This window comes from Talaromyces marneffei, chromosome 5, assembly GCF_009556855.1.
Source record: "Talaromyces marneffei chromosome 5, complete sequence".
Classification (NCBI taxonomy): domain Eukaryota; kingdom Fungi; phylum Ascomycota; class Eurotiomycetes; order Eurotiales; family Trichocomaceae; genus Talaromyces; species Talaromyces marneffei.
The window spans coordinates 2,019,227-2,040,554 of record NC_072352.1 but is presented as its reverse complement, the minus strand read 5'-3'; the positions used below and the strand labels follow the sequence as shown (position 1 = coordinate 2,040,554).

The following is a 21,328-nucleotide window of genomic DNA, read 5'->3' as shown; positions in this document are numbered from 1 at the left end:
TAGGAGCTGATAGCACTTCCGAGGGCATCGGGCTTTCATGGAATCAATCTTTGGTAAGTTAGTTAACTAGTTAGTTATGTTAGTTAGTGGAAATGTGTTAGATAGGCTGGTTTTCCAATGAAGGGATCAAGCAGAAACCCCACTTTAGCCCCCAAACTTACGGTACCCCTCATGATCGATCACAATGCCAACCCTACACAAAATTAGCTCGCTGGAATGTCTGTAAAACTCCAGTTTTGGAACCTGATATATTCAGACGGACAGGGAACACAATACACATAATCTTAGTATAAGAACCGAGTACCAGCATTTCAATTGTTCTCTAGATTGCGGGGGAGGCCGCCGGCGTCTTTCTGGACAGGCACACTCTTAACCCTAATTAACCCTAATATCACTGAGGCTCCTTCCCAATGCGGTAATTTGAAGCCAAAGTGGTCTACAGAGATAAAATGTTGATTTGGTTTAAATAAGACTGGGTTTGCACTTCCAAGGGGTTCAATACCTACGGTTCAAATCATTTGACACATGTCAAAGACTATGCGTCCGTCATATAAAGACCAATGCTATATTTGTTATTTGGAATGAAGCATCATAATATGTTGCTAAGGTTTTTTTCTGTCTTGAGGTGAACATCCATCCTCGAAAATCATTTGATTTTGTACCATCGGGTTGATAAATGTATCAGGAAGTTCTAAGATTGCCATGTAAATTTAGTGCTTGGACAAGCCTCCAAATCCGGATTGATTTTCCTGGTATCTTTGGATGAAGCGAGTCGGGCAAGGTGATTAATCATGGATTCAACTGCTGTGTAATAGAGGATTGGCACCCCATGCGGCTGCAGTCAATAATTGTATGACTACTACCAGTAATGAAGAGCTTTGTCAGAAGTTTTGAAAGATTTCATCGACATTTCAGTCATATATATCAAGAACAAACCATATGTATAACGACGTCCCGAGATTTGTCTGACGCTTACCTAGGTACCGATGAGATACTGGCAAGGGACTAGTTAACTATTTGGTATTTAATTACAAATAAGTGTTTTCCCTTGAATAATCGGATCTGCATACAAATTCCGATTCTTGTGATCATGTCCGATACTCCGCGAGCCACAGTCCACGATCCGGAAACCCCCAGAACAATCACCCACCTAGCCCTAACTCTACGTTTCCCCTCGGGGTTTTGGAGTTTGGTAGCGTTATTTGGCCAAGTTCATATCGATCTGCACCAGAATACGGGGGTTTTAAACTCAAAATCAGATGCTTTTCTTCAGCGATTCCTGCTTTAAATTCGATATTTACATATGACCCATGTCCCTGAGGGTTGAAGAGTCCACTTTTCTGCACCTTCAAATCGGCAGTTACTACTTTAAATTAGATATGCATATTCAATCAATCTGCCCGGCGTACTATTACATACATCTTTGTACCTGCATCAGCAGAACCATCACAGAGTCACGCGGCGGGGGATGGACTAACAACGTATCATTAGATTTCTCCACATCCGACGATATTAAGCTTATTCAATTACCGGTAGGTTTCTTCATGTAATTTAGCCGTTTTAATTGTTATACGTAGTAATGGACCAATATCTTTTCAAATTCATGCCCCATTTCCCCTCTAAGCCAAGATATTCCATCCTCTAATGCACGGTAAAGGTGCAGTCCTACCGAAAGGCTACCTAAAGCAGTTGCCGGAAAGTGATCACAAGCTGGACCTATATTCCCCGATGGATTATGGAATGTGGGTTACATGTAACGTTGAAACAATTTGTTTAAATGTTTTCGATCAGAAACTATAAAATAAGACTGTATTCAACAATGTAAAAGTTGGTTTGTGCAAGCGAGAAGAACTCCTCCTCGCCAGTTTGCGAGCTGAAGTCAAACCCTGACGCTCACAAGATATTGACCGGTTTTTTTTTTATATAGACTCAGCAGATATGGATACCACATTCATTTTGTTGCTGGCCTCGACCATGCCTATTGTCAGCGCTCAATCAGCGTCTTGGTCCGCAGCCTACAGTAAAGCCTCGGCTTCTCTGAGCAAACTATCCCAAAATGACAAGATTGGTATGGTGACAGGCATTGGATGGGGAAAAGGTCCATGTGTTGGCAACACAGCTGCGCCTTCGGGAATCTCATTTCCATCACTTTGTATTCAGGATAGTCCTCTAGGAGTTCGCTACGCGAACCCAGTTACAGCATTTCCGGCGGGCACGAATGCTGGAATGACCTGGGATAGGACGTTGATTAACCAGAGAGGCGCTGCAATTGGTGCAGAATCCAAGGGGTTAGGTGTCCACGTGCAGTTGGGCCCTGTGGCGGGTCCCTTGGGAAAGATCGCCCAGGGAGGTCGTGGTTGGGAAGGATTTGCAACAGATCCATACCTCAGTGGTGTTGCTATGATTGAGACTATTACGGGTATGCAGAGCTCGGGTACTCAAGCATGCGCAAAGGTGTGTGTCTTTTAGTGCAAGCAAAATTCTTTACCCTGGAAGGAAGCTAAATGAATTCTCGCAGCACTATATTGGCAATGAGCAAGAGTTAAACAGGGAGTCGATGAGTGCTAACATTGATGATCGTACTTTACACGAACTCTACCTTTGGCCCTTCGCCGATGCCGTCCGTGCCAATGTTGCCAGCGTAATGTGCTCTTACAATCAAATCAATGGAACCTTTTCCTGTGAGGATGAAGAATCAATGACAAGAATCCTGAAGACAGAGCTCGGCTTCCCTGGATACATAATGACTGACTGGAACGCACAGCATACAACAGCTAACAGCGCCAATTCTGGACTTGATATGACCATGCCCGGTAGTGATTATAGTAATACGCCGAGCAGTGTTTTTTGGGGTCAAAACCTGGCCAAAGCCATCTCAAGTGGCCAAGTTGCTCAGTCGCGACTTGATGATATGGTGATTCGAGTCTTGGCTGCTTGGTATTTAGTTGGCCAGGACCAAGGCTTCCCTGCTGTGGCCTTTAACTCTTGGTCGGGTGGACAAGCCAGTGTCAATGTCACATCGAACCACAACCAAGTTGCCCATGCAGTCGCTCGTGATTCAATTGTTCTTCTCAAGAATACTAACGGCACCCTTCCTTTGAACAAACCAACAAGTATTGCTATCATCGGCACGGATGCTCAAACGAATCCCTCTGGACCAAATGCCTGTACTGACCATGGTTGCGATACTGGAACCTTGGCTATGGGTTGGGGTAGTGGAACCTGCCAGTTTCCATACCTAACAGATCCTCTAACAGCTATAAAATCCCAAGCTGCCAGCGATGGCACTACGATCACGACTAGTATCAGTGACGATAGTAGTGCGGGGGCCTCAGCCGCCCAAAGTGCCGAGTATGCAATCGTTTTCATCAATTCTGACTCCGGTGAAGGGTAAGTAAATATCTTTGACAAACCAGGTCACCATTGTTCTATTCTATAGCTTGGAATAACAAAATGAATAGTTACATAACCGTGGAAGGTGTGGCTGGTGACCGCAACAATCTTGATCCATGGCACAGTGGCAATGCATTGGTGCAAGCCGTTGCGGCAGTCAACAAGAAGACGATTGTCGTCATTCATAGCGTCGGGCCAGTCATTCTCGAAACCATCTTGGCGCAACCAAACGTGGTGGCCGTAGTATGGGCCGGTCTACCGGGACAAGAGAGCGGTTCGGCCCTCGCTGATATTCTCTATGGACGTACTGCTCCCAGTGGAAAGCTCACCTACACGATTGCCAAACAAGCTTCCGATTACGGCACTGCGGTCGTTAGTGGCAATGACAATTATCCAGAGGGACTTTTCGTTGACTACCGACACTTTGACAAGAGCAATATTCAACCTCGATACGAGTTCGGCTATGGATTGTCATATACAACTTTTGCGTACACGAATTTGGCAGTTACTATCACGGTCTCTGCGGGTCCAACCACTGGTCAAACAGCTCCCGGCGGACCTTCTGACCTTTTTGGGTCTGTAGGAACAGTTACAGTGCAGGTCGCAAACACAGGCAGCGTTGCAGGTGCAGAAGTTGCCCAACTTTATATTGGGTTGCCATCGTCAGCACCGTCATCGCCGCCAAAACAACTACGTGGGTTTGAGAAGCTTTCTCTCGCGGCTGGTGCTAGCGGTACGGCAACGTTCGATTTGACACGAAGAGATTTGAGTTATTGGGATGTGTCGCAGCAGAAGTGGGTGGTTCCAAGTGGAGCGTTTACCCTATACGTTGGAGCATCTAGTAGAGATATCAGATTACAAGGGACATTTACGGTATGTTGACTGATATAAGTTCTATGGTCAAGCATAAAACTTGACTTGGGTGAGCCGATACTGACTATGACCAAGCCCGGAGGAGGCTCGACAACTTCCACCATAATTTCGTCTAAGACATCATCTACTATCAGCACTTCGGTCACTAGCACTTCAGTCGCCACCAGCACTTCAATCACCAGCAGCAGCACCACAAGTAAAACTACCACAACTAGCTCGACCACATCAGCTGCCGGGCCAACGCAGACCGCTTATGGACAATGTGGTGGACAGGGCTGGACCGGTCCTACAACCTGTCCATCTGGTTGGACTTGTAAGGTGTCCAATCAATGGTACTCTCAATGCTTACAATAAATTCGTTGTACCAAAATAGCAGTTAGTGGAAAGAATTTAACGTCTTTCAATGCACGCATCAAATAAACAATTCCGGACAAAAGTTCCAAACTTGCGAGGGGATTCGAATTAAAATTTATAAGTTATATAACTAGGCATTTGCGTATACGGGATAATCTAGTACCTATACCTACGGTAAGGTTGTTATAGACAGCAAAGCAGTGACATCACTTAGGTAGTGAGTTGAGCTATGGACACAGATTGTTGACAGACCAGACAACGAAATTATCGACATCCATCCACGCAATCCTACTTTGAATCTTGAGCAAGGACAGTTATTTTAACCACCAATTTAACTGGCACAAGCACCCTCGATGGGGGCCTTTGGGATACGGGTAATGTGTGTGTGGCGTAGGCAAGGAAGATGACTTCGAACCTGACTGTATGTTTTCACTCTATGGATTCAACTAAAGGGCCAATCAAGAGCGCATAGTGAGGTTCTCCAGTTGTGTCACCTTCCAACCTTGATTTTCCTTAACTTAATTAGGTACCGTAAGCTTTCAGGTACAATTCGGGCCGGGCCGAAATGCCGTTTCTTGTTTGTAGGCCTTCTAATTGGCCATGTTTGAGTCAAGGTTACGATCTTTTCCCCTGAAATTAAAGATGTATGTGCATTAATATCCGGTACTTAAGAAACCCTACGCAAACAAATCTCAATTGGTAGACCTTACCTAGTTGCCAAAGTCTCACCTTGATGGCTGGTGAAGAGGTGTACGCTTACTCACACCCAGCGCGAGTCCGATCTAGGTACCTGGGCCAGACATGTATACCAGATAACTATTTAATTTAGAGAAGTACACATCAATGATGACATGCATTGCATTCAGAAGTACTATCCCTAGGCATGAAGAAGGAGGTAAAAGGGGGTTTATTGAATCGTTAGGGTTAGTGCTTGTTTTCGGTCAAACCTCAACCCTTCGGCTTGGAGCACACTTCACTTATTTCTGGCATTATCCAGAAAACACTATGTAATTTACTATACATTAATGACTACCATACCCGTCTTCGAACAATTTATATCACGAATAGGCCAATCTGTTCAAAACAACTACCCTAAATCATTACGAAAATCACGTGACTTATCCGCATACCTAATTTCCGCCGAAATAACAAACTTCCGCTCCGCGAAAAGAACAAATACGAGAACCATCGAATCTCGCCAAAGGACGACAACATGGTGCTGGAACTTCACGTCTGGGGACCGGCATTCTCCCTGCCGTCGATTGACGCTCAATGTCTCGCTACAATTGCCTATTTGGCCAAGACAGTCCCCAAGGATAAATGGGTGTTGGTTGCGTCGAGCGATCCTTCCGTGTCGCCGACTAGTACGTCCCCCCCTCCATCATCCCCCAGACATTCACATTATAGTTGCTCTTTCTTTAGATTGAGCTAACAAGTGTTTTTTCACTATTAATAGATGAACTGCCAGCCTTAAAAGACGGACAGACTTGGGTCTCCAAGTTTCGGAATATAGTCGATTATGTACGTCAGTATTCTAGCGAGGAGTGGGATCTTGATGCGGATTGGGATGGATTGGATAAAGCGGACATTACAGCGTACGTCTATCTTCTCCTACACATGTTATTGTAACGTCTAATGTGTTTGCGGACAGATTCTCCGCCTTCCTCGAATCCAATGGCCAACTCCTCCTCGATCTATCCCTCTACGTCTCTAGCCAAAACTACTACGCCGCCACATCGCCCGCCTACGGTTCCATACTAACCTGGCCAAATCAATGGATCCTTCCCCCGAAACTACGCAATGCCGCCAAACATCGCACAGAACATCTGGGACTCTCATCGCTCGATCTAGAAGCTACGGAAGAACAACAACGGGAGCGCGAACGGGCAGCAGCCGGTGTTTCCGCAGGACAGATCCCTGCAAGTCTGATTACGCGACCTCGCGAGACCGTTTCGACGTTACTGGGGAAGACGGCGCACTCTAGTCAGTTCCGGCTGGAAGGGTTGACGGCGGAGTTGTTTGAGCCGCTGGAGCAACTGTTGGGCTCAAAGAAGTATCTACTGGCTGATGGTCAGCAGCCATCAAGTCTTGATGTGTTGGTGTTGGGATATTTGTCGCTGGCTTTGTTCCCAGAGGTGCCTTATACATGGCTTCGGGAGTCGCTTCGGACGAAGACTCCTCGGTTGGCAAAGTACGTGGAACGCATGCGCGATGAGTGTTTCGGTGGTGCTGTACGATTTGAAGAGGCCTTCCCGGGTACAGCTAAGGTGAAGACCAAGTCCTTTCTTCCATGGAAGCAGCCCGAGAGGATCAACGCGGTCAAGATTGGCAACACACTTCTCAACACTCTTGCGGATGCTACTCCAATATTGAAAGATTTCCGTATGAACAGTCGATTACAACAGACCGCCAAATCACTGGGCGGCTCATCAAAGGAAGACTTCGACAGCAAAAGCGCGGAAGCTGTGTCGGTTTACGCGGATGCGCAACGCCGCGATTTATATATTTCCATTGCTTCTGTAGCTGCTGGGTTGGCGGCTATGGTTGGGTACTTGACGTACAACGGAGTCATCGGTTTTGGCAGCGACGAAGACTATGAAGAGGATGAACCCGAGAGTTTGGATGGGATTGTTGCTCCTACGGTAGAGAGTCTGTTTGGCTGACCGCTTTTCCTTCCTTTTTCTCTTTCATTTCATTTCTGAACTGCATACTGACACTGCACTCCCTCTCTTTCTCTCCGTTTCTTTTTCTTGTTGCATGTATAGACTAAGCGGGCGTTTGTTTCCTTTGTTCTGATTTGCTCGAAACGTCGACCTGAGCGACGCAATGCATGTACCATAGTGTAAATGATGTATCAATAGCCGGCGATCTACTGCACCCTACAGAGTCGTATATGTATGTCGGAATAACCAGGACTGTCTCTCATACTGCCGGTAATAGTCCCACCATAATAGGATGCACTGCGAGTAAACGTAAACCTAAGGCAAAACTCGATAGCCGTCGGACGCTAGTCCAAACTAGGCTAGACCGACTGCAGACACGGAAGCCATGTGCCCGAACAGGCTTAGTACGCAAATCAGGACCCCGTATCCACCAATCACGGGACTCACAGCTGCCCAAAAGCCAAAATGTTTAATCCATGTCGTCGTCCCCAAGGTCCTCAGTCCTCACCCATCCCCCCAAGGTCCCCAATGGCCGGACTTGCCCACTCTCTGTTCCCCGCCGTCTTTTTCTTTTGTTTTCTCTCTTCTCTCTTCTTGACTTGATCGAATATTCAGATTCTCTCTATCCCGTTCCCATTTTTGTGTTGCGAGACTGCCCCGAGCAAGCATTTCGAAGTTGGCCGAACTCCCTACACGTGGATTCGATTTGTTGCTGCTGTCATTGTTAGTTCATGATCGCTTCTTTCCCAAAAGGGCCAGCCGGTTGAAGAGCTTTCGGTTAGTTCGGCGAGACTAAGACGAAGACCAACACCAACACGGAAACAACACAACAACGCCTTCCATCCGGGACCACATAGACATTATACACTGCATAGTATATATTCCAATCATATTGTCCTATTCGGTCGGGGGTTTTGCTTGCCTGTAGATCATCGTCAGTCCCGGGGTTCCGACACACCCAATCAGAATACTAGGATGGACACCTGCGACACCTCCAATGGCTACGATGGCCGCATGGGACTGCGTATATCCTCCATCTTCGTCATCTTAGCAGGCTCCCTGTTCGGCGCCGTCTTCCCTGTTCTCGCCAAACGACTTGGCGGAGATGGCATCCCCTCATGGGCGTTTTTCATTGCCAAATATTTCGGGTCAGGGGTCATTATTGCCACGGCTTTTATCCATTTGCTTGCTCCTGCCGAGGAGGCGTTGACGAATCCTTGTCTGACTGGCCCAATCACGGAGTACAGTTGGGTTGAGGGGATTGTGTTGATGACGATTGTAGTGATGTTTTTTGTGGAGTTGATGGTGATGCGGAATTCTTTTCCGGATGGGCACGGACATGGACATTCGCATGATGAGGAGGACCATGAACGTGGGGCGCATTCTCATTCGCATTCACAATCGACTCTGCGGACTCCAGATGCTGATGCGATAACGACCGAATCGCCGATCTGCAATTCTCCCAAAGAACATGAGCATGTCCCTGGCAACGACCATCTCAGTCATACCCGGGACCACCACGATCTGGAGTCGGACAAATCACCGCTAATCTCCGCCGAGGACTATGCAGCCCAACTCACGGCTGTGTTCATTTTAGAATTCGGCATCATTTTCCATTCCGTCTTTATCGGATTGACGCTTGCCGTCTCAGGCCAAGACTTCGTAACGCTCTACGTCGTGCTCGTCTTCCATCAAACCTTTGAAGGCTTAGGTCTCGGCTCGCGATTAGCAACTCTACCCTGGCCAAAGTCCAAACGCTTCACCCCTTATCTTCTGGGAATTGGATATGCAATCTCCACACCCATTGCAATCGCAATCGGCCTAGGTGTACGAAACACATACCCCCCCGATGGTCGCACAACGTTGATTGTCAACGGCGTCTTCGATTCAATTTCAGCCGGAATTTTGATCTATACCGCCCTTGTCGAACTCATGGCCCACGAGTTCATGTTCAGCACATCCATGCGACGAGCGCGGCTAAGTACTGTGCTGTGGGCATTTTTCCTAATATGCCTTGGTGCTGCACTGATGGCATTATTGGGTAAATGGGCTTGATTTTTTTTCCCTCTTGCAAAAAGAAAGATAAAATACTTGCTTGTTACTTGCTATTTACGTATCTATGATCTGTGTATGCATGCATTTGAATGGCGTTGGGTAAATGGCCGCCGGCCTCTTTCGGATTGGGTTGGGTCTCTGTTTCGGGTTATCTGCATAAAGCCTGTGAATGTTCCCGGATATGACAACGGGAAGGCTTGAATTTTAGATGTTTAGATTTTAACTTATTGAATATATATGACGCTTATTCTTCAACTTTTTTGTCAAACAGTACGCTAACCCAATGGGGAATTAGCGGAGCCAAGGATAACACCGAGATCTGGTTAATGGCAAGAGTATCATATTTCTCATACACAACCATATATCGGCTGATAACCGGCCTCAAATTGAGCATATTAATGGGCATCTGGAGGCAACGTTTGAAGGCATGGAGACCATGGGATGGCAAAATATCGGTTCTTCTATGCTAAGATTTTACATATAAAAAGGATACAAATCCCTAGCTAGATATGTTTTAGAATGTGTGCATCAATATCAATTATTACCAGTCCCTATCGTTCCTCTTGTTTACCAGCCGGATTAGTATTAGCGTGAAATCTTTCCATCAAACTTTGATGGTCACCTGATCTACTCCGTACTCCATACAAAGTACGTACATGCGTAGTTAGTTTAGTACTACCTAGGGGAATGATCTCTATCGGCAAATGTAGGGTCTAAATATATTATGTAAAAGTTCTACATCGATACGACACCAAGTTTACCAACCGAGTTTGCTTTTTGGGTAGTTGGTAGTCTGGTACTCTATCAAAATGAATGAGGCTTTCACGTGGGCTTTCTTATAACCGGGTAACTTAAACTTGCGCAAAGTGGGAATGATGAGATAAATTGACATTTCACGATCCAATCAATCGGAAATACCGGGGCATTCCTGAAGGCTGCAGCCCGACTATGTATACCACCAACTATCCGTGGATGCAAGAAGAGGTAGGTATACGTGTCCAGAAAAGAGGATTAGTTCGCTTTTTAGGGCTTGGTACTACGTACCATATATGGTATATGCATAACGGCGGAGAGTACAGTCAACGTACATTGGGATACTCCGTAAAAATAAGCCGTTCGCACCCCAAATTACCGGTAATAGGTAACTTACCTTATCCGCGCAAGGGTGCGAACACATATTTCGTGGTACTGTGTAGTACGTACTCCTAGTAACTGCGACGTAGCGATTCGCCAGTCTTTTTGACTTGCGTTCGATTGGCCGAGTCCTATTAATAGTCTATCTTGGACAATGTAACTGACATGTAATCACAAGAAGACCGTCAAATAAGAACGAACGGGGTGGGCGATTCCTTATTTTCCCTCCTTTTCTCTACTATTCTATTCCACTCACTGTAACGAGTTGCATGTAAATATGTCGTATATACAAGAACAGCTTCAAGAAGATGCAATTGCATCCTCAGCTCCATATGACAAGGAAGATGCTACCAAAACCGGGATCGTTGGCGTTAGCGTTGGCGTTGGCGATCAGGACAAGGACGAAGAAGAAGCAGTGCCCACGAATGTGGTGACGAGGGCGAAGCAGAAGTTATCCGATATATTCACTATCGTATGTCTTGTTCTCTCCAAACACACCTCTTCAAAATAAGCATGCGTACTAATAAGATTAAAAAAAAAAAGCTTGCCGCTGGCTTTGCCCTAATCTCCGATGGATATCAGAATAACCTCATGTAAATAACCAACACGACAATGACGATTTCAAGGACAATCGATCGAAACTAATCTTGGATAGGACAATGACCAACGTCGTCCTGAAAAGAGAATACCCAGACCAATACACTGCAACCGTCAGCACGCGAGTCTCCAACGCGCTTTTGGTGGGCGAGATCATTGGTATGCTCGTTATTGGGTAGGTGGTCGTCCCTTCTCGATACAAGATTAAACTTTCATATACTTATGTGTGAAATTGGCTAGATTGACGTGCGACTACCTCGGTCGCAAACGGGCCATCGTCATAACCACAATGATGATCGTCGTCGGCGGCATACTCGCCACGGCTTCACATGGGAATACCATCGCCGGCATGTTTTGGATGATGACTGTTGCTCGTGGGACGATTGGCTTCGGTACGCGCCCCCTCTCCCCCATCTTTTCTTCTTCCAGCTCGTCTTTTAGCAGCACAAATACTAATTAATGGCATGGGTGGATAAGGTGCCGGCGGCGAGTACCCAGCATCCTCCGTCGCAGCGTCGGAAGCCGCAAATGAGCACGCCCTCAAACGTCGGGGCCCAACATTCATCCTCGTCACGAACCTTCCTTTATCATTTGGCGGTCCGTTTGCCGTAATCATATTTCTGATTGTGTTTTTGGCATGTCAACAATCCCATTACAGTACTGTATGGCGCGTCTGTTTCGGGATTGGCTGTATCTGGCCTTTGTCCGTGTTCTATTTCCGGATCCGAATGCTCAACTCTGTGCTGTATCGTCGGGGTGCAATTAAGAAGAGGGTCCCGTATTCGCTTGTGCTGAGGTATTATTGGAAAACGCTGATTGGGACTTGTGGTGCTTGGTTCCTATACGGTACTTCCCTGTCATCCTTTTGGAAAGATTCACGGCTAACTTTGGGGAACAGATTTCGTCACATTCCCCAACGGCATCTTCTCGGCAACAATCATCTCCTCCATCGTGCCGGACGGCTCCATTCTCAGGACTGCACAATGGCAACTCCTGCTCGGCACACTCAGTCTCCCCGGCGTGTTCATCGGCGCCTGGCTGTGCGACCGTATAGGTCGGAAACAAACCATGATGCTCGGGTTTAGCGGATACCTCGTCTTTGGTCTGATAATAGGCTGCTCATTCGACAAAATCACAAAGATCGTGCCCCTGTTCGTCGTATTCTACGGTTTGATGCAGAGTTCCGGCAATCTCGGGCCGGGGGATATGCTCGGTCTGATCTCGAGTGAGGCCTACGCCACCGCTGTACGGGGTACGTGTTATGGTATATCGGCGGCGGTGGGCAAGGCCGGGGCCGCAATTGGTACTCAAGCATTCAAGCCGATCGAAATCAACCTGGGGAAGAGGTGGACGTTTATTGTGGCTGCGATCTGTGGCGTGGTCGGGATTATCGTCACGTACCTCTTTGTGCCGAATCTGACGGGTGAAAACCTCAAGGAGAATGATGAGAGGTTCAGGGCGTATCTTGTTGCCAATGGATGGGATGGAGAGATGGGGGAGGATGATTTGAAGCCTATTGCGAATAAGGGGATAGCTCCTGCTCGTGTTGATAAGTCGAGCGGACAAGAGTAGTTCTGTTGGATGAATAGTTCTATTGATGACCATGTTACAACAACAACATGTAGCTATCTACAAATGCATACTATACCACGGAGTAGGTATGCCTTGTATGAACCTACCAATCCGGAAACGTTTGAGTTCCAACAGTCACATTCCTTACCACACACCCACCATTTCCAGGCCACCCAGCACCCAACTTACCATTGATCGCCTGACTCAAAAACTCAACCGCAGCCGTATCGGCATTACCCTCCTCGGCAACATGTCCACCGATTGTGTTCCTCTCATACAAAATCTGCACTCCGCCCTCTTTCCGTGCCGCGGCCGCTTGGCCTGCAGCACAATACTTGTCAATCAAAGCATCGGTGTCCTGTATAGGCGCCAATTGATCACCAATCGCCTTGTAGACGTACATGGGTACGTCAGGCAGCCCATGAATCCCCATGGTCCCCTGTATATCCCAAAAGTAGTGCAACAGGGTACTCGAGAAAATATCAGCCTCGCCGCCGATAAAGTATGAAAAGACGTCCACATAGCGGTACACGGCAAAGATTTCGTCGATAACCATACTTCGAGCTGCGGTGAAGTTGCCGGAGGCTTTGACTTCGTCTGTGAGTCGGCTGAGCAAATACGATTCCACGAGGGGGAATGCGTTGGCATACCCCCATAATCCAGAAATGATCAATCCTGCAAAAGGGGTTTTGTTGACGACTTGCGATACCGCAGTAATTGGGGTTGGTAAACCGCCAATGGCGACGCCCGCAATCTCCATCTCGGGTGCGTACGAGGCGCGAAGCTCGGCGGCGAATTCACTCGCAATTGAGCCGCCGGAGTAGCCCCAAAGGCCGATTTTCCATGCTTTAACCCCAGAGGCAACAGCGGGGGAAGAAGAGGATTTAGTCACCGCGCGCAATCCGTCGAGAACGGCGTGGCCCTCAGCAGCGCCCACGCCAAAAGTGGCATTGGGGCCCTCGAAGTCGGTTACACTAACGTACCATCCTTGCTGAAGCGCAGCCGTAATGTCGGGGAATGTCCAGTTAAGTCCTGTGGAAAGTGTCCAGGAGGGACTTGCGTCGACCGACGGGGAGTTGTAGGGTATTTGGTACGACACCAATCCCTGAGATTTCTTGCCGCTACTAGACTTCAACACAGGAGTGAGAAGAGTCGTAACTGCGAAAGTGGGCAGATCGTTGCTGTCGGTCGTGCGGTAGAGGATGTTGTAGCTTGCGGAAGTCAGGTTTTTGCCAATTGCGGCGTAGATGGCCAATGGATCGGGGCGGACTCGGATTATGCTTCCTGCTGGGTACGAGAGGAGGTCTTCTGGCGCGGTGTACCAGGGGTCTTGCGAGGGGGGAAGAGCTGGTGAATTACGTGTTGGGAGGGTGTGAGAGAGGGCGGATGCTGCGAGGCATAGCGCCAAAGAGAGAATGTATGAAGAGCGCATGTTGAGAGTTGATTTTTTTTTTTTTTGTTTCTCTTTGTTTCTCTTTGTTTGATGCGCCGAAACTGCGTTTGAATGAATGTCGAGACTACGAGGTTGTCCTACCTACTTATACTTAATCCAGATAAGCATATACTGGCGAGTTATATCATAATACTGGATTTAAGCCGATTGTATTTCTCCAATCAGATCAGACGAAACAAGCAGCATGTTGATGACTGCATAGAAACTCCAACCCCGAAGCCCTACAATCAACCCGTTCAGCGCTAGAAGGCTTGAGCGGACAACGGTGTACTACATAAACTGCCCAATCAGGAAAGGTGAGCTGAGCACTTCAGATCATTGAAGTCCAAGCTCCACTTTTCATTATGACTTTGACTTCAGCTTCGTGAAGCTAGTAGTATGTACGAAAGATTTTAGTCCGAAGGATTGCTGCCAGGCTTGTGGAAGCGGGTTAATAATCCCGAGATCTCGCCGGTATGTGCCCCCCATGTGGTACCTAGCTAGTTACTTATCTTTCCAGGTTGTCAAACCAGACGGGTGTCTTCCTCAAATAAACCTGGCCTAAGGGCGCTAGTGATTCTTAACCACTGCAACGACATGGGTTGTTTTTGTCCATATCCTCGAGTTCGACTACCGCACGTAATGTACATGTCAAGAGAGCCAATGTCCATGAAGCCTCAATAGGAATCAACCACCACCAGACCGCAAGCCGGAATGACGGGGATCCGTCACAGGCATCAAATTCATGCTCCTCACACTCTCCATCGCCCTCACCATTTTCCTATCAGCCCTCAATTCAACCTTCCACAACCGCCGAATTCGGCAATCTCAACGACGTAGTCTAGTACTCGAGCGCTTATTCGCTTACAAATTTTGCTTCTCTGTCTTGGGTGCAGATCTAGTTATGCCTTGTCCCTGAGTTGTGGGGGCGTTGCGGCTGTTGTGTCGTTAGATATGGCTGTGCTTGTTATGAAGCAGTATCTAAGAGGAGAGAAGTCGCGTGTCCTATAGCTTCAACACTTTCATTGCAGCATGCAATATAGTCTAAGATGCATTCAACTGACAACACGCCCATGTCCATGCCCATGCAATATCTACTTCAACGCTTTCACTCCATCCAAAAACGCAATCACACACGTACAATTATCGCTCTGTGGCTGCTCCCCCGTCGCCTTTGTAACCATCCGCGCGATATCGGTTGCCCTCCTGCCCACCACAAAATCACTCACCACTTCCTTCATAAGCGCTTTTTCGTCTGTAACATCCGTGACGCCATCCGTACAACATAGCAGTGCATATCGACTCTTCTCATCGAGCTCGATGGTTCGCACATATGCCTCGTTGGAGAGGATGTTGCCTCTGACCTTGGAGCCGCTGGCATTTGCGCGTTTGGCCTTTTTGGTGCCGCCGTTGATGTTGAGGCTGTTGATGGGGTTTTTGTACTGGAGGTCACCTAGGGCGCGGGACATGTTTAGGGTTCCTTAACTCCCCCCTCCCCGTTAGTAAATGAGTTCAGCCTTCTGGTTTGTAGTTTCATGCGTACACACCGAGTCGAGCGGTTCCTCCGTATATATGCACTGCACCACCAGCCTTCTCAATCCGACTCTTTTCCGACGGCTCATTTGGCTTGTGCTCTACAGTCAAGCGTTCCTACCATCCTTTTTAGTCAAACAATCGCATAACTAACCACAGAACGAGTGAAAAAAAAACGAACCTGCCGCGTAATAAACTCCGACCCATCATCCCGTCTCGCAAGAAAGATATGCGAATCGCCCACATTCCCAATTACCATCACCCCCTTCGTCAGATTAACCAGACACAACGCCACCGTCGAGCCCGCTATGACGGGCCCGGTATTATCTTCCATAACCGAGCGAAGCAACAGCCCATCCTCGTCTTCGAAGGACTTGATGATTGCGGTTTCGTAGTCTCCACTTTCGAATTCGGGGCGTTTGACGAGGAGATCAGGGAGGTTTTGGCGGACGTGTTCGGATACGTCTGCGGAGCCGCTGTTATGGATCATCAGCTACCTATCTGTCCAAAGAGGGAAAAAGGGGGGATATAAAACGTACTGCCCGTCATAGGTCGCAAACAAGGCGAATTTGTCAGTTGATTTTGTAGGCGGAAACTGGTTCGGTAGGAGGATTACATGGCGATCTTCTTGGGATACACGTCCGCCTTGCGCCTGTTTACTGTTAGATGCAATCAACTTGAAGCTGTTTACCGGTATCGTAGGTAGAGACGTACCGTAGCAGCTCCGGCGTCGAAAAGAAGCACGGCGTCCTCTGCGGGCATCACTTGTGTAGGCAACATAGTGGCAGGGCGTTATTTTCATATTTTTACCATTTATGCAAGCCAGGAAATAATCGTGTATATTGATTCATATAGAAGAAACAGAGTGTGGGATAGAATGTTTTGAGCTTCATCCCAAATGATGGCCTGTGACATCATGCATGGCAACGGGCGATATTTCCGTGGCCCCTGGGCGAATAGTGCCACTTCATGATCCATGTTCCTTGCTCCGTACGGAGTTATAGTTTCTCTGCGCTGGAGAGACTTGGTGATGATGTCCAGACTGTGAGAGCATGAGAAGTGTGTCTCGGTGGTTGCGACACCGCCCCGCTTACAGTCATCTCGACTCTTCTCATTCAAGTGCGCATGTAGATATATTGGTATATTAGCCGTTAGACAATCACCAACGAGGCTCTTCTTATATACCTCTGAGTGTATTACTCCGTAGTACAAGGAAGTGTTTGTTGTTGATGGCGACTGTGTGAACATGGTGGGGATAGGCGATAAGATGGACCCGATAAGATAAGACCGCCCGGCGGAGTCTTTCGCGGTTCTCGCCTCAAAGCCTGACTAATTTACATCTCCATGTTCACTCTTACCACAGTCGACAGGATCCCGCTTTCTCGAAGCAAACTTGATAGATGTTCTGACAGATTAACGTCGCTATCTATCTTCTTCACCACATTCGATACTATTAATATGTGGGGTTTGACCAGCCTGTTTTCGCGGTCGACTCAGCAACCAGAAGCCACACAAGCGAAACCAGAAGACATCCAGCCGAATAATGTCGACATCGAAACAGACTCGGCGCAGTCAACGCCAAAAGCTTCCGCGACGGTTTCGGTAGTGCAGGTGCCTGAGCTGAATCTACACGAGGCCGACAAGTCCTCTGAAGTAACAAGGCAAAATGCTGCTCCGACGATAGCCTCGCCGAGTACGAATAGCGCCTCTCTCATGCCTCCTCCGTCTATACCCCGACCTACCACTTCAACAAATACACAGCAAAGAAGACCACCAACCCTCAAACCTACCGGTCAAGGCCTCCTCTCACCTCCAAAACTAAACGCATCCGCACTCCGCCCACCGCCCTCCACCGCCGCAACCCTCCGAAACCCAGTGACAGCCAACAATAACAACAACAACAACCTAACAACCAGCACCCTCGCCCCCTCGCAACGACCATCTCGCAAAGTAATCCTCGGACCAGGCCATTCGCCGCTAGACTGGGCCACCCTAACCAAAGACCCGCGCAACAATCTTCGCGGCGCAAACCTGCCGCCCACACTTATCAAAGTCACGCCTTCCATGCTCAAGACACAAAACGGGCGCAAGGGTACAGATGCGTGGACATCGTATAACGGGAAAGTGTATAATATCACACCTTATGTCTCTTTCCATCCCGGTGGGAAGGGCGAGTTGCTACGCGGTGCGGGCAAGGATTCGGGAAAACTGTTTCTTGAGACGCATCCGTGGGTGAATTGGGATGGGATATTGGGGGAATGTCTTGTGGGAATACTAGTTTCGGAGAATGAGGGACTTCAAGAAAAGAATGAGTTGGATGTGATGGATTAGTGCCTCAGCGGTGGGGAGGGGGGCTACACTGTTAATAGAGATACCCAGACATTGTTCTTTTTTTTTTATTTTAGAAAATATATATACAATGTATACGCAGTCATAGAATCTATTGCCAAATCTCATACTTTCTTGGCGCATCCAGCTCGTTGTTTCGTTTAAAGCTCGTTTAAAGCTCATCCTTGGGCACGCCAACAATCTCCATCAACTCCGTCTCGAAAACCAGCGTCGAGCCCTTGGGAATCGGTCCCATAGCTCTGTCGCCGTATCCAAGTTCAGGCGGAATCGTCAATGTTCGCTTCTCGCCAACACACATATCTAACAATCCCTGGTCCCATCTAATCCAACCAAGTCCATCGTATCGCATTAGCCTCTGTTTATCAAACCCCGTAGTGAAAGAAAGAGGAGAAGAACGGGGGGGGGGGCAACAAACCCTTTAATAACACGGCCAGCGCCCAATTTGAAGGACAACGGCGTACCGCGATCGTACGATGCATCGAATTGTTTCCCGCTCTCGGCCAGGGTGCCTCTGTAGTGCATCTTGACGGTGTCGCCGTTTGTGGTCTTGCGGTTGCACTCGACTTTGTTCGTGACGTCGATCTGGAGTTCGGCGGCGGCTGCGAGGGTTGCCGCGAGGAAGAGGTTTGTGAGGAGGGTTGGGAAATGCATTTTGATTTGCTTTGCTTTGCTTGCACCTTTGTTCTGTATTATGTGGAAATGTGAAAAAAAAATGAATTGAGTGGTTTGTATAAATTGACAAATTGGGGGGGTTTGTGAGATGTTGAAGCTATCTGGCTTATCGTGACCTCCACGTATGCGATTACCGTTGATAATTTTGCCCTAGTCCAAGAAAGGGAAAGCGTCTCATCTTATGTTTCCTATTCGGGAAGTTTGTTAAAGGATTTCTTTTCATCTTTTTTTTCCTTGTCGTCACGACAATAACGGCAAAATGGGCAGGGAAAAAGCGAGGATCGAGATCTAGTCGCGTGATTCAGCGACTCGAGGGCCTCAAATACTTCCCGTCAGCATCCCCGTCAACGATGTCGACTCCCCCACGAATCATGGAGGTGCTGGCATGGGGTACGTATCGTGGAGTATTTCAATGATAGAGGTTCGTCTCCCCATTGTTCAAAGGGGACGATACATAATTCCGATGGGGATGGTGATGAGTGGTTGACTCTTCGCATTTCCATGCACCATTAGTATCAGCTACCATAGCAGAAGGAAGTTTATTAAGGTAAAATAGCTTGCGCTTCAATCTGTATTCCAACCTGATATAAGACGGTAAAAAAAGTATGTGATGTATCATACACCCCAACAAAAAGAATAAAGTAACCCGAAATAGATAGTTGTGGTACCATCTTGACCTGATATGACCTTTGACCTCTGTCCAAACACCAGAAGGAGGAAAAAAGAGACAAATAATAACGCCGTCATGAATGCGTGAGTAGTAATGATACATGGCGTGTGGCATATGACCTGCCGTTGGGGTTTGACTATGCTTGACAGAACTTTGACAGCAAGTGCGACGCCTTAAGCGAAAGTCAATGTATGCGACGCCAAAAGCAGAAACCGAGGGAGACAAAAAAAAAAAATCGAAGCAAATGCACGCTAATCCCAACACGAGAAAACGCCAGAAACAAGCAGTGGGCAAGAAATGACAGTGCAGAGTGCTTTGTCTGTCGGTGCTTGACATCGAGCGGTGAGACTTGAAGTAATCACTATCGACGGCGGACGGAGACAGCAGACAACAATGCCATGTCCACTGCAAACGGGGAAGATAACAGGATTAAGCATGCAGCACAGTATATATGTATGTATGTACTGCGCATGTAGTGTGCAGTGTACATACATACATACATACATACATACACATCTGTATGTTGGACTGAGCTGGCAGTCCCGAATAAACAGCACATGGACCCCGAAGATGATAAATCAAGAAAGAACAAACATAACAGACAGGACAAAAGTCAAAGTCGTCCACTCATACAAGATTGTACACGTAGTAGTACAGGGTGCGTGCAACGAAACAGAATAGCGACGGGGAGGCGGCTAATGCTGCAAGGGCAGCGTGGGCGAGTGAGAGAGAGAGAAGAGGGGGAAGGCATGGCATAGTCGGCACGGCCTGAATGACTGACTGACCGACTGGTATGGATGATGATCCGGATATGGAATTTGGATCATGAGATGGATAAATTGTCGGGCCGATCAGGACTCTGGGCCAGCATCGTCTTCAGAAAGAGGGGGAGAGAGAGGAGAGACAGGGGAGCAGAAAAGTATCGGAAAAATCAGGGGATGAAAAGGGAGAGTCGGAGACATGCGGAACACCGAGACTAGTAAGCCTCACTTTCTGGCGCGATGCAGAAAGGGGAATAGCACATAGCGGTGCTAGCATGTAACAAGTATGGGAGTGCCAAAAATTGGAGCCAGGCAAGGGTTCATGAATGCTCGCCTCACTTTTTTGGCCGTCTCCTTTTCCAATTTTTGTCAAGACGCGCGGGAAGCGGAAGCGGAGCCAGTCAGATCCCGTTTCGGTCGGCGCTTGATCTTCCTCTCTCTCTCTCTCTCTCTGAGTCTCTCCTCCCCCAACACAACAAACTTGTACTCCAGTAACAAACAAACAAACCAAATAAACGAGGAAGCCACCCAATCGAAGTCTTATTCATTCGTCTCCGTTGTGATTACCTGACCAACCAGTCAGATAATCGCACGCAGCATCAGGTCACAATGGTTTATTTCCATCGACTCTTGTCCCAGGAGGCCGGTCTCTTGTCGTCGTACCTAGGTCCGCCGCCATTATGTACAACGACCAGTTTGGGACCGGATCTGCGCGATGGATCTAGATTTGGCGACAGGGGTTAGTCTACTGGGACTGATAATGGAGGCAGATTCGAGACCTTGAGATCATCGTGGTTGACGATGATCAAGGGGAGTAGACTCAGTAATTATAACGTAACGTACCTGATACTTCGGCGCCAGGCATCCTGTCGGTGCTGCTGACTGTGCTGGTGGAATTGGAGTCGGAGTAGTCGCTGAGTTTGTGAGGCATGATGATGGTGGTAATGATGAGGAGGATGGTAGAAAACGGTCGAGATGTGGAGTGTGGAGTATGGAGTGTAGTGTAGAGTGTGTACGGAGTAATAGGTATGAAATCTCAAGTGGCACAGCCAGGCAAGAGAAGATGGAGATGATATAGGAGTTATCACAAAAGACCAGCAAGAGGATGGCCCTTATAGATCGATCAATCGACCGAAAGAGCTTGGGGGCGGTGTTCAAGGTTGAAACGAACACGGACGGAGTGCAACAGGAGTAGACGTCCAAAGACGAAGTCAGAGTAAGTTGGTTGAATTGATTGATTGATGATAGACAGGAAACAAGAGAGGAAATC

General features: G+C 47.8%; 8 protein-coding genes across 8 annotated transcripts; 5 read left to right on the top strand and 3 right to left on the bottom strand.

Annotated features, from left to right (window-relative positions):
• Positions 1-1,974: 1,974 nt before the first annotated feature.
• Positions 1,975-4,620, top strand: EYB26_007058 (uncharacterized protein; the record flags this gene model as incomplete). The annotated part of the gene is made up of 4 exons (XM_054266330.1): positions 1,975-2,454; positions 2,519-3,390; positions 3,462-4,266; positions 4,342-4,620. 4 exons carry the CDS (start codon positions 1,975-1,977, stop codon positions 4,618-4,620), a joined length of 2,436 nt encoding a protein of 811 aa, XP_054122305.1.
• A 1,213-nt stretch (positions 4,621-5,833) lies between these two features.
• On the top strand, positions 5,834-7,283 carry EYB26_007057 (uncharacterized protein; the record flags this gene model as incomplete). The annotated part of the gene is made up of 3 exons (XM_054266329.1): positions 5,834-5,984; positions 6,077-6,215; positions 6,272-7,283. 3 exons carry the CDS (start codon positions 5,834-5,836, stop codon positions 7,281-7,283), a joined length of 1,302 nt encoding a protein of 433 aa, XP_054122304.1.
• A 975-nt stretch (positions 7,284-8,258) lies between these two features.
• Positions 8,259-9,338, top strand: EYB26_007056 (uncharacterized protein; the record flags this gene model as incomplete). Its single annotated transcript, XM_054266328.1, has 1 exon — positions 8,259-9,338. The coding sequence occupies one exon, from the start codon at positions 8,259-8,261 to the stop codon at positions 9,336-9,338; it is 1,080 nt and encodes a 359-aa protein (XP_054122303.1).
• Positions 9,339-10,749: 1,411 nt separating this feature from the next.
• Positions 10,750-12,641, top strand: EYB26_007055 (uncharacterized protein; the record flags this gene model as incomplete). Its single annotated transcript, XM_054266327.1, has 6 exons — positions 10,750-10,944; positions 11,016-11,065; positions 11,128-11,244; positions 11,310-11,461; positions 11,547-11,915; positions 11,968-12,641. The coding sequence occupies 6 exons, from the start codon at positions 10,750-10,752 to the stop codon at positions 12,639-12,641; spliced, it is 1,557 nt and encodes a 518-aa protein (XP_054122302.1).
• Positions 12,642-12,744: 103 nt separating this feature from the next.
• Positions 12,745-14,073, bottom strand: EYB26_007054 (uncharacterized protein; the record flags this gene model as incomplete). The annotated part of the gene is made up of 1 exon (XM_054266326.1): positions 12,745-14,073. One exon carries the CDS (start codon positions 14,071-14,073, stop codon positions 12,745-12,747), a length of 1,329 nt encoding a protein of 442 aa, XP_054122301.1.
• A 1,094-nt stretch (positions 14,074-15,167) lies between these two features.
• EYB26_007053 (uncharacterized protein) lies at positions 15,168-16,386 on the bottom strand (the record flags this gene model as incomplete). Its single annotated transcript, XM_054266325.1, has 5 exons — positions 15,168-15,553; positions 15,621-15,723; positions 15,788-16,082; positions 16,146-16,258; positions 16,321-16,386. 5 exons carry the CDS (start codon positions 16,384-16,386, stop codon positions 15,168-15,170), a joined length of 963 nt encoding a protein of 320 aa, XP_054122300.1.
• A 564-nt stretch (positions 16,387-16,950) lies between these two features.
• Positions 16,951-17,937, top strand: EYB26_007052 (uncharacterized protein; the record flags this gene model as incomplete). The annotated part of the gene is made up of 1 exon (XM_054266324.1): positions 16,951-17,937. The coding sequence occupies one exon, from the start codon at positions 16,951-16,953 to the stop codon at positions 17,935-17,937; it is 987 nt and encodes a 328-aa protein (XP_054122299.1).
• A 169-nt stretch (positions 17,938-18,106) lies between these two features.
• On the bottom strand, positions 18,107-18,606 carry EYB26_007051 (uncharacterized protein; the record flags this gene model as incomplete). The annotated part of the gene is made up of 2 exons (XM_054266323.1): positions 18,107-18,275; positions 18,371-18,606. The coding sequence occupies 2 exons, from the start codon at positions 18,604-18,606 to the stop codon at positions 18,107-18,109; spliced, it is 405 nt and encodes a 134-aa protein (XP_054122298.1).
• Between the last annotated feature and the right edge of the window lie 2,722 nt (positions 18,607-21,328).